This window comes from Glandiceps talaboti, chromosome 4, assembly GCF_964340395.1.
Source record: "Glandiceps talaboti chromosome 4, keGlaTala1.1, whole genome shotgun sequence".
Classification (NCBI taxonomy): Eukaryota; Metazoa; Hemichordata; class Enteropneusta; family Spengelidae; genus Glandiceps; species Glandiceps talaboti.
In genome coordinates, this window is record NC_135552.1 from 13,159,694 (window position 1) to 13,174,776 (window position 15,083).

Consider the following 15,083-nt stretch of genomic DNA (forward strand, 5'->3'; position numbering starts at 1 on the left):
GTGGGTTAATATTATTATGCCGAAGAACAGTACCATCCGGAAGTACCAATTTGCCAGTTGTAACCATGTTTATGCATACCTATCCAACTCGGACACTAATATATACAAAATGAGCGTACATCATGATGAAAGCGTTTAGTTTTTACTATAAATAAATGCGGATCGTTGAATATACAAGGCCATAGCACACTGTAGCCTGTTTAAATCGAGGTCTTTGATTTTGCTAGAAACACTATAAAAGTAGTGGGGACACATTTGATTAACAAAGAAGATAAAAGAAGGAAATCGAGTAATGAAATAGCATGGTCCCTGTATTATACCATACCACACCACACCACACCACACCACACCACACCACACCACGCCATACCATACCATGCATGTTGGAGTCTAATAGTAACTAAATCCGACTACACGTCCTTTCTATTCACACCCGTATTTATATCAATGTACACATGACATACGTATGTAAACATAACTGAAGGACACTTAACGCAAAATACTTGTTATGGGCGGAAACGCATGACCCAGATGCCTCAAATTCTTGGCAGATCATCGTATGAGCTAATTTCACGATATATATTATATAATACAGCCCAAACAAATATTTAAAGTTTATTACACATGCATGCATTATTTTGGCTACTTTCTAGAGATACATTGAAAGCATGGCTGAAGGCAAAGAAGTCGATGAAGTTATTACAGATTTACGTAAGTATATCAAATAACTCAAGATGATAGATGGGAAAACATTTTCCGGGCCACACTCTATGACCTCAACAATTGTTGAACATCGACTGTTTTGTTTCTAAGCATAGAAAATCAAAGGACAGACAACCGATTGCGTTGTTTTGGAGTTTTTAGGAGCAATGCACGGATTGTTATTTGTTAGCTATTCACTGGAATGATGTAAATAACCAGTATTGGGAGGGATATCAACTTGCAACAAAGTAACACATGATGTGATGACGTCATACCGAATTACGTCATTCAGATATGTGTATGTCACATCTAGATGCAAGGCGAGATCTATTTCAGTAAACACTAATGAAAGACTTCAGTGATCACAATGTCTCAAATTATCCCAAAACTAATTAGCCCTAAACATTGATTTTTGTTGTTGTTGAAATTTGATAAGATTAACTTAGCTGCACTCGTTTCTGATTAGGGACACCCTGGAAAGGAAAGTCATTTTCACAAATGGTGCATCAGGCGACCCCTCGGGAATAGGGATATAGAATTGACAAACTTTGTTAGGCTAAGAAGATGTCTGCAGTGCACTGGAATGAAGCATTGTGGGAAATGAGCAATGCTAAGAGCGCCATGTCTGTTGAAACAATGGCAACACGATGCTGAGACTAGATGTGAGAACAAAAATGGAGCTCTTGACAGTGTTCATTAATCATAAAACCAGTCTCGCCTTTAGCCCTGTACCCCTTTAATACACAACGGTGCATTATTGTCTTCACACTAATTTTTGTGACTTTATCATTTTATTGCTGCAGGAATAAAAGAATCTGAAAACTTTGCTGATATATTCATAGAAGCACAATGTGAAGGCATATCATGGTGGAAAGTGAAAACAGGTGCTGTAAAAGTTAGAAAAACATTTGAAAAGAAGTAAGTTATGTTTGCTTGGTTGTCGCCCTGTATGTTTGCGCATGTTAATTGTAAAAAGTTCAAATATGTGGATGATGATATTAATCATTTTTTGATAAAGAAACACGGTAAAACAGATAATTTATCATGTTCGCCAGGTGTATGAGGTGGATGCTGACAAATTGGTGTGGCTCAACACGCAACATCTTACAGATTTTACATGTACATGATGTAATGTGTAGTCGTTACGCTCGTGTTGGTTATCTCTCCAATAGTCGGCATGTCTGTGAGATACGTCGTGTCAGTTCCATTGCCCATCTCTTCCGTATAGCTAGCAGTGGTAGGGTGCCACAGCACGTCGTATCTTATGTACAATCTAGGTCCAACCTGGCATCACAGGAAAAGTATTCATGACATGACATTTACTCTCTTTTTTTTTACTGTTAGTTCCTTCGAAGTTACTATTGAAGTCAAGTCACGTGTTTATGGTCTGAAATACAACGGCCAACAACTCTTTAAACCAATAGTGAGCAAGAAGTGCGAGGCAAAGGTAAATTATTTTTTTTCTATTGTACATTTTATAACGTACGAAGTGAACACAGTAAGACCATGGAAGGGGAACTGTGATCTATTGCTACAGTACACGCGAGCGAATGACGACAACACATTCAAATAAACTGTCGAAACAATTTGTGTTGTAGTTTCAGATCTAATACACGAGACTTTTGGGACATAAACCCATGTCTGTGATTCATGAAATCTTTCTAAACATTGAATTTGAAATAGTCATAGCGAGAAAATGTTTCCAGCAATGCTAAAAACGATCGATCGACACATGCTTCCATCATAACATGCAAAGATTATCAATATCTGAGAAGTAGAAACAATAAGTTTGAATTGTAGCGATGTTTATTCTCTGGCGTACTATAAAATTTATATTTATTAATTGTTTCTATTTCTGTATGTTTTCGTTAGATTGGAGACGACAGCATCAAAGTTATACTACGGAAGGAACAGGCTGAGACTTGGCGTGAAGGTGGTTCTGGTCCGATCAGAGTTCTTTTAGAAGATGCGTAATAGATCTGATAGAGAGGACGGTTTGATTTTCTCATAGATACAGTAACACTAGACTGTCAGATACGTCGTGTCGTTCTGCTGCCCTCATCGGCCTGAGAGGCATAGGCCGATGGGTGAGGGCGCCTCGACTACGGCGTATCTCACTAGTGACACACACACATACACACATGGATGAAATGCCCATCGTAGGCTAGTTACTTTTTACCATGATTTAAAACTGTTGCCACATTAACTGACTACATGTCATTTTTATGTTGATATTGGCTTCCAATTGACAATAAAAGTCTCCTTGCATCGTATTTGAGTAAGCGTAAATTTAGAGAGAGAGAGAGAGAGAGAGAGAGAGAGAGAGACAGACAGACAGACAGACAGACAGACAGAGAGTGTGTGTGTGTGTGTGTGTGTGTGTGAGAGAGAGAGAGAGAGAGAGAGAGGGAGAAAGACCGAGACACAGAGAGGCAGATAGACAAAGTGTTGAACTCGAGAGATGGCTATGGAAAGGCAGAGATAGACTGACTCGAGGAGACGTGGAAGGGAGGGAGGCAGGGGGAGAGATGGATGAGAGACAAATCCCATCATAATTTCGCCATTAATAGTCTACAAAAGAGTTGACTCCATTCTAGTTTCAGTTTCAAAATGACACCCACCTCCAACACCACCCAAAACACCTCACCCACCACACTTCTAGAGCTATTTTACGCCACAACAACAGACGGAAATTAAGAGGGACTTTCCGGTGGCAGATAAGCTTTTTCTCATTGACTGTTGCCTACGTAATCCTGTGGAACTAATATTTTCGATAATTATCTACTACTAGTAGGCCTAACGCCCCCAATTATGTTTGTGACCATTCACCAGAAGAAAAAATAAAACCCGTGATGATATAAAGTAAAAAAACAAACACAAACAGGATAAACGGTGCAAGTTATTGATAAATCGATTTACGCAGATACCATGGTTTATTAAGGCAGGAAGATTGATTAAGATTTCAATCATATGTACATAGGCAATGGTAAATATTCATGAGCATTACCACACACTTATTACATGTATTACTGTACTCTGGAACGCAGTTTGATCCAGTTGTTGGGGTCCCATTGTTAGCACGCCCTCAAGCGGTCGAAATTTAGTCTAGCTCAAATTTTGGACTGTTAGATAGTACAATGATAAGTACCTATATGAATTATCCGAACAAGGTGCAAGCGACAACATATCCATCTGTATAAATGTATTACCCATATCCAGTAACCAAGATTGAAATTTCTGCGCCATATGATCAGGTTGTATAATTGTCATAGATCAAGTTTAACCATGGAAGTATTGCGGTCTGGTATAATACATCGTTCAAACCATCTATTCTGCCAAATATATGCTTATATATCGACATGAGAAATATCAAAAATGAAAAAAAAAAAACTTAATCAATTGTCTGAAATTATATTTCAATATTAAAGCATAGCCATATTGATTGTTTATTTATCGAGTCAAAATCGGTTTCTAAATGTTATTCATTTTTTTTAAAGTTTGGTTTATTGTCAGCAGAATAACCTAGTTTCAGTACATTACCTTTCTGATTGCTTCACGTTGTAAGAATTAAAAAAAATGAATAATTACTATACTCTATCATTTGTTGCGAATACTTCATTCTTCAAACTCGTTGTCCGCTCTCATCCTATAGGAACAATAAAATACGAAAAATAACGTGTTTTTGCATTGTTACATGACCAATGTGGTTCTAGTGACCAGCTGCGAGCAACGTTTCGCTTGTTCAGATCGAAGTGGTTTGTCAAACCGTGGTAAGCAACTATAACTTTTGGTCATGTAACAAGAATTATACCATGCACAGGCCAAGATATTGACTTTGAACAGAAAATATGGAATATGTACCCTGATCTTTGCGTCACGAAAACCCGTGTCTACGTCACTGGTTCCGTGGTGCTCGAAATATGAGTAACAACGACGGTTCCAAAGTAAAGCCTCATCGTTTTTCCCGATTTTTCACGAATTATGCTTTAGGACTTTAGACCACTGGATGTGACCTCACTTCATTTATCCGGAAAATACTCGTGACCTAAATAAATGTTTTGCCACTACTCGACTAGCGACTCGTCGTGACAAGGCCCCTTAGATCACTTGTACTCCCTTGGCTGAAAGAAAACTATTGGGGAATAGTATCTAAGTTTTTTTATTGATGTTATTTACAGATTTCAAGAATGTGTCGATCAGTAAAAGATTTTACGTTTCACAGGAAAAGTCGGTGAAAAAACTTCTGAAGAGCTATTAATCTGACAACTCTTATTTCAACGGGTCCAAACGCCATCGATGACGTATTCTTACTCAGTACATCGTAATTTTAACATTTTGCACACTTTTAAAAGTACAGTAAAGCCCTACTTAAATTTTAAGACAATACCACTGAGTAATCACTTTTCTCTCTGACTCACTTATCACCATGATCTAAAGTGGGGGTAGAGAAAACTAAACTCAGCCTTAAAGTGGGGTCTTATCTGATGTCAACTTCTTATTACCTGTCATCGACTTACAACTGTAATTTGTAGCTGATTCATGATTTATCATTAAACTCGTAAAATTAATGATGGTTAAGTTTAAAATATGAAAAATTAAAAATGATATACTTACTGCGCGTGCGTCATCCTAAAGCCTACCCATGCACGTGTATATAACATAGTAGTAATTGCATAGCCTGAGATCGGGCGAGATGAACACAACGACTCCATTCTTGGCCAATGATACGCATCACTGGAAACCGTGTACATGAACAATACGTCTCATAAACACCACAAAACAAAACCAAAACACTTACTTCCCCACATACAGGCGAATGCACCGTGTTATTTCATCTACACACTGAAGCTCGAATAAAAGAACAGGCTTATGAAGGACACAACAAGTAAAACAACAACAACAACAACAACAACAACAACAACAACAACAACAACAACAACAACAGCAGCAGCAACAACAACAACAACAATAACAATAATAACAACAACAACAACGTCGTCGTAATCACCATCATCAAACGTGAAGAGTTTAGGCAAATCATGAACAGAGTGCATTACGATTTTCAATCCCCTCTTTTATCACGTGTTTAAATTGTTAACTTTCGTTTTTCGCGATTTCAAATTGGAATTTGGTATACGGTTGTCCTTACGTCATTACTAATATATCAAGCCAATTGTTTGTTTAGAACCTATCACTCTGTATTTTTAAGGACATACAACTCTATACACGATTCAATACATGGATACATTTAAATATGAATGCATCATTCATGCTTAAATAGGCAGTACAAATTAATTTTCGATCACGTGACCACCAAGACAGCCAATCGGAATCGTGAAGTTGGCTGGATGTAATGTCGCAACATACCTCGGACATTCTTAGCCGATAAAGTCGTCGTTTTTTCTGTCTGTAAAAAGCCACCGGCTTAGGGATTAATCTCAACCTTGACTTACTGGAAAGATTCTACACATTTCGAAGTTATTTTGGGTAAAATTACTGAAGCCAGTGGACCAGTCAACTTGGCGAGGATTTAGATTGAAATTTGTTTGTTGTCCGTATCCAGGTAAGGGCGTTTCTAGTTATGTATAAGAAGTGTGTACATTTCGGTCATTGTGTTCATTTCAACCATAAATTTCACCATTTGTATACTACAACGAGATCAGTATCAGACAACATTATTTTGGACAAAGTTTTGTAATCATTTTCAGCCATATTGCAAAGTGATGCCATTCTGCATGATTACGCCAAATGGCTGGTGTTAATTTCAAACTAAAAATAGTGACGGTAAAATATCACAAGCGGGTCAAGTGACGTTTTCTTTTTATAAGTTGCAATAAAGACAAATGGTTTGGAGCATGACTGGGCTTGTTTTACAGCCTGGTCAATAAGTACAACAACATAGTATAAAGAAATGAAATAATGATCGAGCAGTCGGCTTTGGGGGGGGGGGGTCATTTTTTTTCAACTAACAGTCACAGTACCAATTGAACGAAATGTGGCCTCGCTGTCAGGAAAGGTCGATTATTTTTATCCTGCTTATTTCTCCTGGTCGTGTTTTACTGAGATTTGGCCGATGACAATTAATAGACATACCAGTAAATGATTACATGGTATGTGTGTAAAAGGTTCTGATATTGACATATTTGCATAACAATACATTTAATATATTTACTTTAATACAGCGTGAAATTAAAACCAACAACATGTTTGATTAAATTTGATGAATTCGCGATGTCCAGCAATTCTGAAATATGATTTGTATAGATTATGACTAAAGTGTAAAAATAGGCTCAATACTTTCGTTTGAAAATACATCCAATATGGCGGCATACTCCTCGTCAAGTTATGAAAATACCCAATGAGGTATTACAGAAAATCATTTGTCATTCAATTAATTTTCTCCCTTTCAAATATGACACATTTTCTATGGATATTTGGTACAAATCCGTATACATTTGTACTCTCTGTCAAGTTGAAATCGGTTGTGTTGAAGAAAAGGCCCGGCTTTCAAGTAAAAATAGTATAAAAAAATTTGTTATGACTGCACGTTTATGCCATTGTTCCTTTCAAGAACAATCTGCTGTCTGCAGGGCTTGAGTAAAATTTCCATTTATTCATAATACGAGCCGGAAATTGACACAAAACCCGAATTTTACATAATAAACAATACTCCCTTTCTAATATAAAAGAATTACATTGTCTGATACTAGAATCACTTTAAAGTATTGATAACACAATTCGAAATGGTTCCGACTATTGTCATTTTAATACCAAACGTAACCTATTGTACATTTCATACCCATTATGTATAATTTCATTAAGGGTATATTGACTTTAATAATTGTAAATTCACATGGGACAACGAAGCTTCACAAAATATTTAGAGAAACGGAGTCTGACTATACGATATGGCGATAATACGAATTGCCTTTGGCAAACTCAGCCTTCAAAAAATGAAGTCATGACTGCTGTTTACTTTTATGTATATAGTTGGTTAAATTGGATTTGACAAAATTAGTCAGGGTCATGCCCAAGTTATCTAAATGAAAACTGTGAAAAAATACACAAAGGGTAAATAAATGAAGGGTATATCTAAGAATTCTTTGTTTGCTTAGAGGTCAATGAAAGGTGAAGGGAATGAACAATACCGCCATTTTTCCTTCATCACAATGTTTCATTGTTTCGTGTTTGGTGAAGATATTACGAGACTTCAAAATATTGAAATTTTGAATGAAAATGATTCGTGTAAATATTTGATGAATGAGTCAAAATGGAAACCCTAAACTATATATTAGTTTCATGGCAGTAAACCATGACAGTTTGCACGTGTGTAGTATGACAGTAATTAGTTGATTGTCAACGATGGGGATGGTGTACACGAGGCAGAGTTATACCAATAAATACTTAACCAGTTCTAGTTTGGTCTGCACACTTTAGTTTTAAACCAGTCATCTCCATGACTACGATGTGTCCCTTTATATCACACCCTCTCAATGCAAGCAAGGTTTGAAGTTGTATATTGATCTTCACTTCACAACGTACATTGTTATCTCTATAATCATAATGTATATTGTTCAAAATTAATCTCCGGTCTTTCCATTAAATTGATTGGTTACTCCCATGGGGTTCGATTTCATATTGCAGATATCCAAAATCGTAATTACCCTCAACGTCGACCGTTGCTATGGCAAAGATAAGAATGCACTGATTAATGGCCCATGAAAACGGTATTTAATCTGGAGTGCTTTCCAGACGTACGATGGGGTGACCTAGAGGTCATCATCTCGATAGACTACACATAAATGCCCAAAATAACTCGTGTGCAGCTTTGGGCTCGGGAATTTGGTCGCTTTATTTGACAGAACCAAGCTAGCAAACATCTGAAGTACCACCTATATCACCAGACAAAACATGTCACAACTTTCCATATTATCTATAATTTGTTGAAACAACTCACTGTTTGGCAGACTCAAACTATAACCATATACATAGACCAGTGTAGAAATGGATAAATATTAAAATTTAGACTAGTCTTAAAAGTGATCACAATTTATTAAAGAAATTCTTGAAATGTATCCTCCATAGTATTTTTCGTCTACGTTTGATGTACACTGTGACAATCATTGACAGTGCAGTGATCGAGGTCATGGCAGTCACAGAGTATAGATATGAATGACACACTGCAGTCAGTCATAGTATATATACAACAGCAGTGGACATGCGCAGTCTTGACAGACAATAAAATGTCTCCTATACATGTACGCTACAGAGATCGTCAAAAACATTTCACCAATTTTTCATATTTTTTCACCGACTTTTCGACACATCTAACCTTAATCTTAGGTAGAAATCATGGCGGTAATCGTAGTTTTTGAATTGGTGTAAACATTTTGTCGTCAGGTGACTAAATTTGCGAAAATCGTCTTTTGATTTATTGATTCAAAATTTTTGGCGCTTTGAAATTTATGATTTTGAATGCCTTGCCCTTAATGTTGAGTCTCCAACGCAGTGTTTCGTCCATTAGCCTTCGTTAAGTATAGTCAGCAACATTAGATTAGATTTATAATTAGTTCACTAAATCGTCGGGTCATATTGAAATAGAAAGGGCCCCGATCCGTTGGCAAAGTTTAGTCTTACTAAGTAAATACATTACTTGACTATTTAATCTGCTTCTCAAATTCTCATTTGTCCTTTGAATTATTGGGTATAGAAATCTAGACGATTAAACGAAATATCTACCTCGTTAGATATAGCCTTCATTTATTTATCTTTGCATTCATTTATTTGTTGTACATTTATTTGAATCCGATGAATACTCTAAATGGATTGTCATGCATTTTGAGAGAGAGAGAGAGAGAGAGAGAGAGAGAGAGAGAGAGAGAGAGAGAGAGAGAGAGAGAGAGAGAGAGAGAGAGAGAGAGAGAGAGAGAGAGAGAGAGAGAGGAGGGAGGGAGGGAGGGAGGGAGGGAGAGAGGGAGAGAGAGAGAGAGAGAGAGAGAGAGAGAGAGAGAGAGAGAGCTGGGATAAATAAAAGTAGAATGTTGAACTAAATGGTGGCGATTGACTCTCTATATCATGTATCACTGACTCTATATCTAAAAGACAGTGTGTGCGTTAGGAATGTGGTATTTACTTCTATTCTGGTATAATTTAATATATATTATATTGCTGAATTAATGGCCATCAATTCCGATGGATAGGCTGGAAATGTATTTTAATATGCATTTTTACCAACAAGTTTATTGAAATATCTACTATGTTGGTCTTGAATGGTTGGCCAGTCTTCATGTGGCAGTGATATATTCCGTCGTTCTAAGACCTTACTGTGTATGATGTATAAGATGTCTAACCAGATTATAGATAAATTGAAAGTGATTCCGGTATCCAGATTAGGTTCAATGGCCGTATATGGTTTTAATACCTCATGGTCATATGATATAAACTTAATTCTCGCACCGACGGATGTATTTTTGCGTACATAGCACGTCTACTGTAACATTACAGCTACACATCTCATGTAGTTCAGATATTTACATCCGGGACTTACATCTCGTTTTTTTAATTTACAGACAAGGATCTATTTGAAGTAAAAAGTGAGTAAGCCATGGCAGACAACAATAAACCCGTGTCAAAGGTCATTCAGAATATTGATGAAACTATCAGGAAATGGGCGATAAAAGGCAAAGACAACCCAGAGAAATATGTCGTCGAAATCACAAGGAACAGTCTCGAGTTTATCCAAGTCGGTGAAATCAAATATACACCAGTAAGAAAGATGGTTCCGAGTCCCGACGACCCGAACGAACTCGTGCCGAGTGACGACGGTGGAGAAGCGGCAGAGGTGAAGCCAGATCAAAACTCACGTACAGTTCATACGACATCGTTTGTTAACAGTACTTCGTTAGATGAACCACAGCGGCATCATTTTAGAGTAGAAAGAAGTTCTGTATCACACTACAGTTGGGCGATGACTAGTGGACATACATTCAGCGCTCGAGCAGGAATATCGCTGTCTCCGCCCTACAGTTGTGTGGAGGCCGGAGTGGAGTTCGGAAAAACGACCGAGGAATCGACGAGTGAGGTGAACGCTACAGAAAAAATTCGCACCAATGTTATCGAGTCTGACGTTCTCGTACCAAGGGGGAAAAGGGTGAACGTTAATCTTAACATCGTAGAAGAAGACTACATTGCAAAGTACGAGGTCGAGTACCGCATACAAGGGAGGGTTTACTGTGTTGTCAAGAAGGGAGACAAATACGACGGTGACCGAGATGGCGAAGCACAAGACATCTTCAAGAGCATGGATGGGTTTGAAGTATTTCCACAAACAAAGAAACGGAAAGGATATGCTAAGTTCGTGAACAAGGGTATATTCATGTCGAAAAGGGAACTAAAACAAGAACTGGAACTGAAGGACGAGGACCTCTAACGTCGACTTAAGCTTCAAATGTGGAAATAAATCATCAAAATAAAACTAGGACTTTGGATCAAAAGCAGAATTTAAGTCTCGAAGTGACGCCAGTATGGTGCTTGTCAACAACAACAACAACAACAACAACAACAACAACAACAACAACAACAACAACAATAATAATAATAATAATAATAATTACAACACAGATAGAACGACAGACAGACAGACAGACAGACAGACAGACAGACAGACAGACAGACAGACAGACAATGCTAGCCAGTTGACCTGAAGCATAACATCTTGTAAATTTACAAAACTCTTGCTATATTTTATCGTCTGGAGCAAAAAAAACTATCTGAACTAGTTTTAGGTAATCAGCACCCATTAAAACGTTAAAATTATCATGTCCAAACAATAAAGTGCCAGACGATAAAGTAAGCTGTACTAGTAATATTTATTGTCGCGCCAGGGGATGTTCTGTTTCGTTCTATTTCAAGTGGGAATGACAGAGACTGGTAGTAGGAGTAGTAGTAGTAGTAGTAGTACTAGAACCGCGTTGCATGCATGCCCCATTACATGTCCCTACTGAAATAGCCGTGCTGACACAATGATCACCAAGGCAACCCAATCTCAAATGTAACGCTATACGATTAGTATAGCCAGGAATTTAAAAAGGTGTGTGAATGAATTGATCAACACACAAATTGTAAAAATTGCAATGTTACATTTGATAGATTGTGTTGGGTGGATAACCCCCCCCCCCCAAAAAAAAAAAAATAAAAAAATAAAAAAAATAAAAAAAAATCGAAAGAGAAATGCAATGGGAAAAGATCTCTAGAGTGATGACGTAGGAAGTGAAATAGACAACAAGCTATTAATTCTGTAATAAATGAAATGTGCATGTAGAATCAAGCAGTTTATCAGTAAAGTTTGACTTCGTCAGTTAAATGTCATATGACTAGTCGATTTAATGACAGAACAAATAAATTAATTACATGATATAAATACCGAGTGGTGTTTTATCACTCAAAGCTTCATCAAAGTGTATACCAAGTGTAGACGATAGCTGACCATATAAATTGGGCTTCCAATGCAAAGAGGGCGCTCTAACATAGCGAACGCTATGACAGAGTTAACATGGTGCTTTTTACTGGTGAGGTGTGACAACCATCAATATCGGTGTTTTGGGATTTTAGGCAGGGCGTTCAATTATGATGAGAGTATTTACACAAATGATAACTGTCCCATCATTGAAAACTCGTCATTTCCTACTTTTTATGCCACACTGTAATGTAACTTTATTTTAGTTTTTTATAGGGATAACAATTGTAATAAACAGCCATTGTAAAAAAAGTTTCAGAGAGATGTGGTATAAGAAAGAGCGTGAGTGAGTGAGTGAGTGAGTGAGTTGGGGAGGGGTGGGGCAGATAATGACAAAATAAGAGGAAAAGGAAACTTTAAGGAGCAATAAGAGAGAATAAGAAAATGGGATAAAAGATAAAAAAATGTGATACAGACGTAGACAGAGACTTGAGTGATATTGACAACGAGAAAGATCTTCTGAGAGAATCAACACACGATTTTACGCTCAATTTACATCTATCTGGTAATAATGCAACGGGCGAGTTCAGGATAAAAGCCGTTGGCGATCACTTAGCTAGAATGTCCTCGGCGTTGGAGTTGCTATACAGTTATAACTGTGCAAGTTCTCGTAGCAGTACAGCTCCAGCGCCGTGAACATTCAAGCTAACAGATATCAAACGCGGCTTTTATTCTGAACTCGCCTAGTGTGTACGCTACATAACAGAACATTGAAATACCATAATACATGTAACCTTATCTTACGCCAGGGAATACTATTTATAAGATGCTTGATAATTAATATCGTTATTGCATGTCATCATTTCTTTGATCACGTTTGTTAGAACACACAACTTATATTGAATAAATACGTATTCTGATATTTGATACAGAAAACAATCTCAGAAGGTAAAAGCATTTGGTTCTCATCGTTGATGGCAACCCAATTTACTTTAAAATCATGAATTTAATTTACTCTACACAAACAAACAAACAAACAAACAAACAATCAATCAATCAAACAAATAAAATTAAATGAAACGTTTCTTTTTGACATTTTAGACTTTAGAATGCTATAAAATGCTCTTATCGTTTTATGATGACATATCATAAAGCAATCGGGTAGAAAGTGAAACATTAGTAATCGCGGAGTTTATTTTTTTGGGAGTCTTGTACGACGTCTTTGATATGCAACATTCAGTGTAGAGAACCTTAGCGCTATAGCTTGTACCTTGTACCTTGTAGTCTTCACTTCCAAAATTGGTCCACCAGAGACTATAACTGGAATCTAAGGTTCTGACGAGTGTGGTGATGGGCGTTTAGCTGGACCTTGTGGGGTGCTAGTTTCTTTTGAATGTTGGATTTGAATGTTTCACAAGATTGATTGTCAACAGTACTTTGTGGTAAGCTGTTCCATAATGTCGTGGCTTCCGGAAAAAAGGAATGGATGAAGGGGGTTGATGTGTAGTGGTATGGTGTAAGAATGGAGAGGCAGACGTTCCCACCCTTGTACGGCTGCTCATGATTCAAATGGAAATTGACTTCACGGAACCAACCGAAAGAAATGTCATCAGAATTGAGTGGGGGTATGACGTGAGCTGTCCGTAACTAGTGTTACCTGTTATTGATTGATTGGTAGCAATCTCCTCTATTTTTAAAGCGCTAAGCTAATCAGAATTACTTTTCCTTGTTCACTGTAAATTATCACATCTCCTTTTAATGGTAATTTATAGCTTGACAAATGACAGTTGGTATCTAGGTGCTGATGTGGTTGTCTAATTGAACGGCAACGATGATTCCAAATCGATGCTAGTTCTGTGGTCGCACATCTTGAGTAGTTTACAGACGGAAAAGGTTAGACTTGCTCATGTTGCCGGGATTTTTCACGATAATTTTATTTTTTCAAACAAAGCTGTTTTCTTTTGTAAATGATAACCTGGGTGAGTGATGGACTATTACTTTACTAGTAACTGGGGAAAACAAGTTGAGGACAAGATTCTCCATTAAAACCAAACTTAAAAGAATGAAGTGAGGATTATGAATCTTTTTTTCAAAGGGACTGGTGGCAGTCTAACGAACGGATTGAAGTCAGCTTTATTTGCAATATTCACAATCTCTCTCTCTCTCTCTCTCTCTCTCTCTCTCTCTCTCTCTCTCTCTCTCTCTCTCTCTCTCTCTCTCTCTCTCTCTCTCTCTCAAAGTATTGTTACGAGTCACAAATCTAAAATATATCCATTTAGGACATTTTGGTAAATTTTCATTATGTACTCTAAATTGAAGTCAAAAAGCATTTAAACTTTGTACATACATGATACAGTGACATTCCGTTGCGTAACAACATAGGTCTTTGACATCTCTACATGGGGTGTTCCTGAATTGTTTGTACCAGGTACAATTGAACTGTCAACAAGTTTTATTATGACATGACTATTTTATGGTCTTTGAGATATGAACTTGTATAACTAATCTAGGGAAGGTGATTGGATATTAGATCTCAGATGATGTCTTTCATCATAGACTTAAGAATACGTCATACTCTAAGAATAGAGAATTTGAGTAAACTTGGAAATGTATTTAAGTTGGGTTTTTAGCCCAGCTCGAGAGGAGAGGCGGGGACGGAGATTGGTCATGTAATAAAATCAACCAAGTGGTTAGCTTGGCGTTCGTTGAACCAGATACGTATGTTTCGTTGTGAGTTCTACTCAACACAATCCAAGTCGGTACGGTACCTCGTAGAAGAGATGGTTTGAGAAGAAACTAGTTGGTCGGCTAATTCAACGTTATAGTCTTAAATGGAACAGACTGACGATTGGAACAGCAGTGCGAGTGAGTACTTCCCCGTTTGAACATTTCAATATCGATAAACTGCACAGTAAGCCGATCAACA

General features: G+C 37.3%; 2 protein-coding genes across 3 annotated transcripts in view; both read left to right on the forward strand.

The window, feature by feature from the left end:
- The window catches only part of LOC144434621 (uncharacterized), a 3,371-nt gene extending 473 nt beyond the window's left edge, over positions 1 to 2,898 (forward strand). For both annotated transcript variants that reach the window (XM_078123105.1, XM_078123106.1), the window contains exons 2-5: positions 654 to 711; positions 1,506 to 1,620; positions 2,047 to 2,149; positions 2,575 to 2,898. In XM_078123105.1, the coding sequence (XP_077979231.1) occupies positions 669 to 711; positions 1,506 to 1,620; positions 2,047 to 2,149; positions 2,575 to 2,676 (363 nt within the window). In that variant the 5' untranslated portion in view covers positions 654 to 668 and the 3' untranslated portion in view covers positions 2,677 to 2,898. The remainder of the gene's footprint in view (positions 1 to 653; positions 712 to 1,505; positions 1,621 to 2,046; positions 2,150 to 2,574) is intronic.
- Positions 2,899 to 6,060: 3,162 nt separating this feature from the next.
- LOC144434645 (uncharacterized) lies at positions 6,061 to 11,148 on the forward strand. Its single transcript, XM_078123147.1, has 2 exons — positions 6,061 to 6,265; positions 10,272 to 11,148. The coding sequence occupies exon 2, from the start codon at positions 10,307 to 10,309 to the stop codon at positions 11,129 to 11,131; it is 825 nt and encodes a 274-aa protein (XP_077979273.1). The 5' UTR covers positions 6,061 to 6,265; positions 10,272 to 10,306; the 3' UTR covers positions 11,132 to 11,148.
- The last annotated feature ends 3,935 nt before the right edge of the window (positions 11,149 to 15,083 follow it).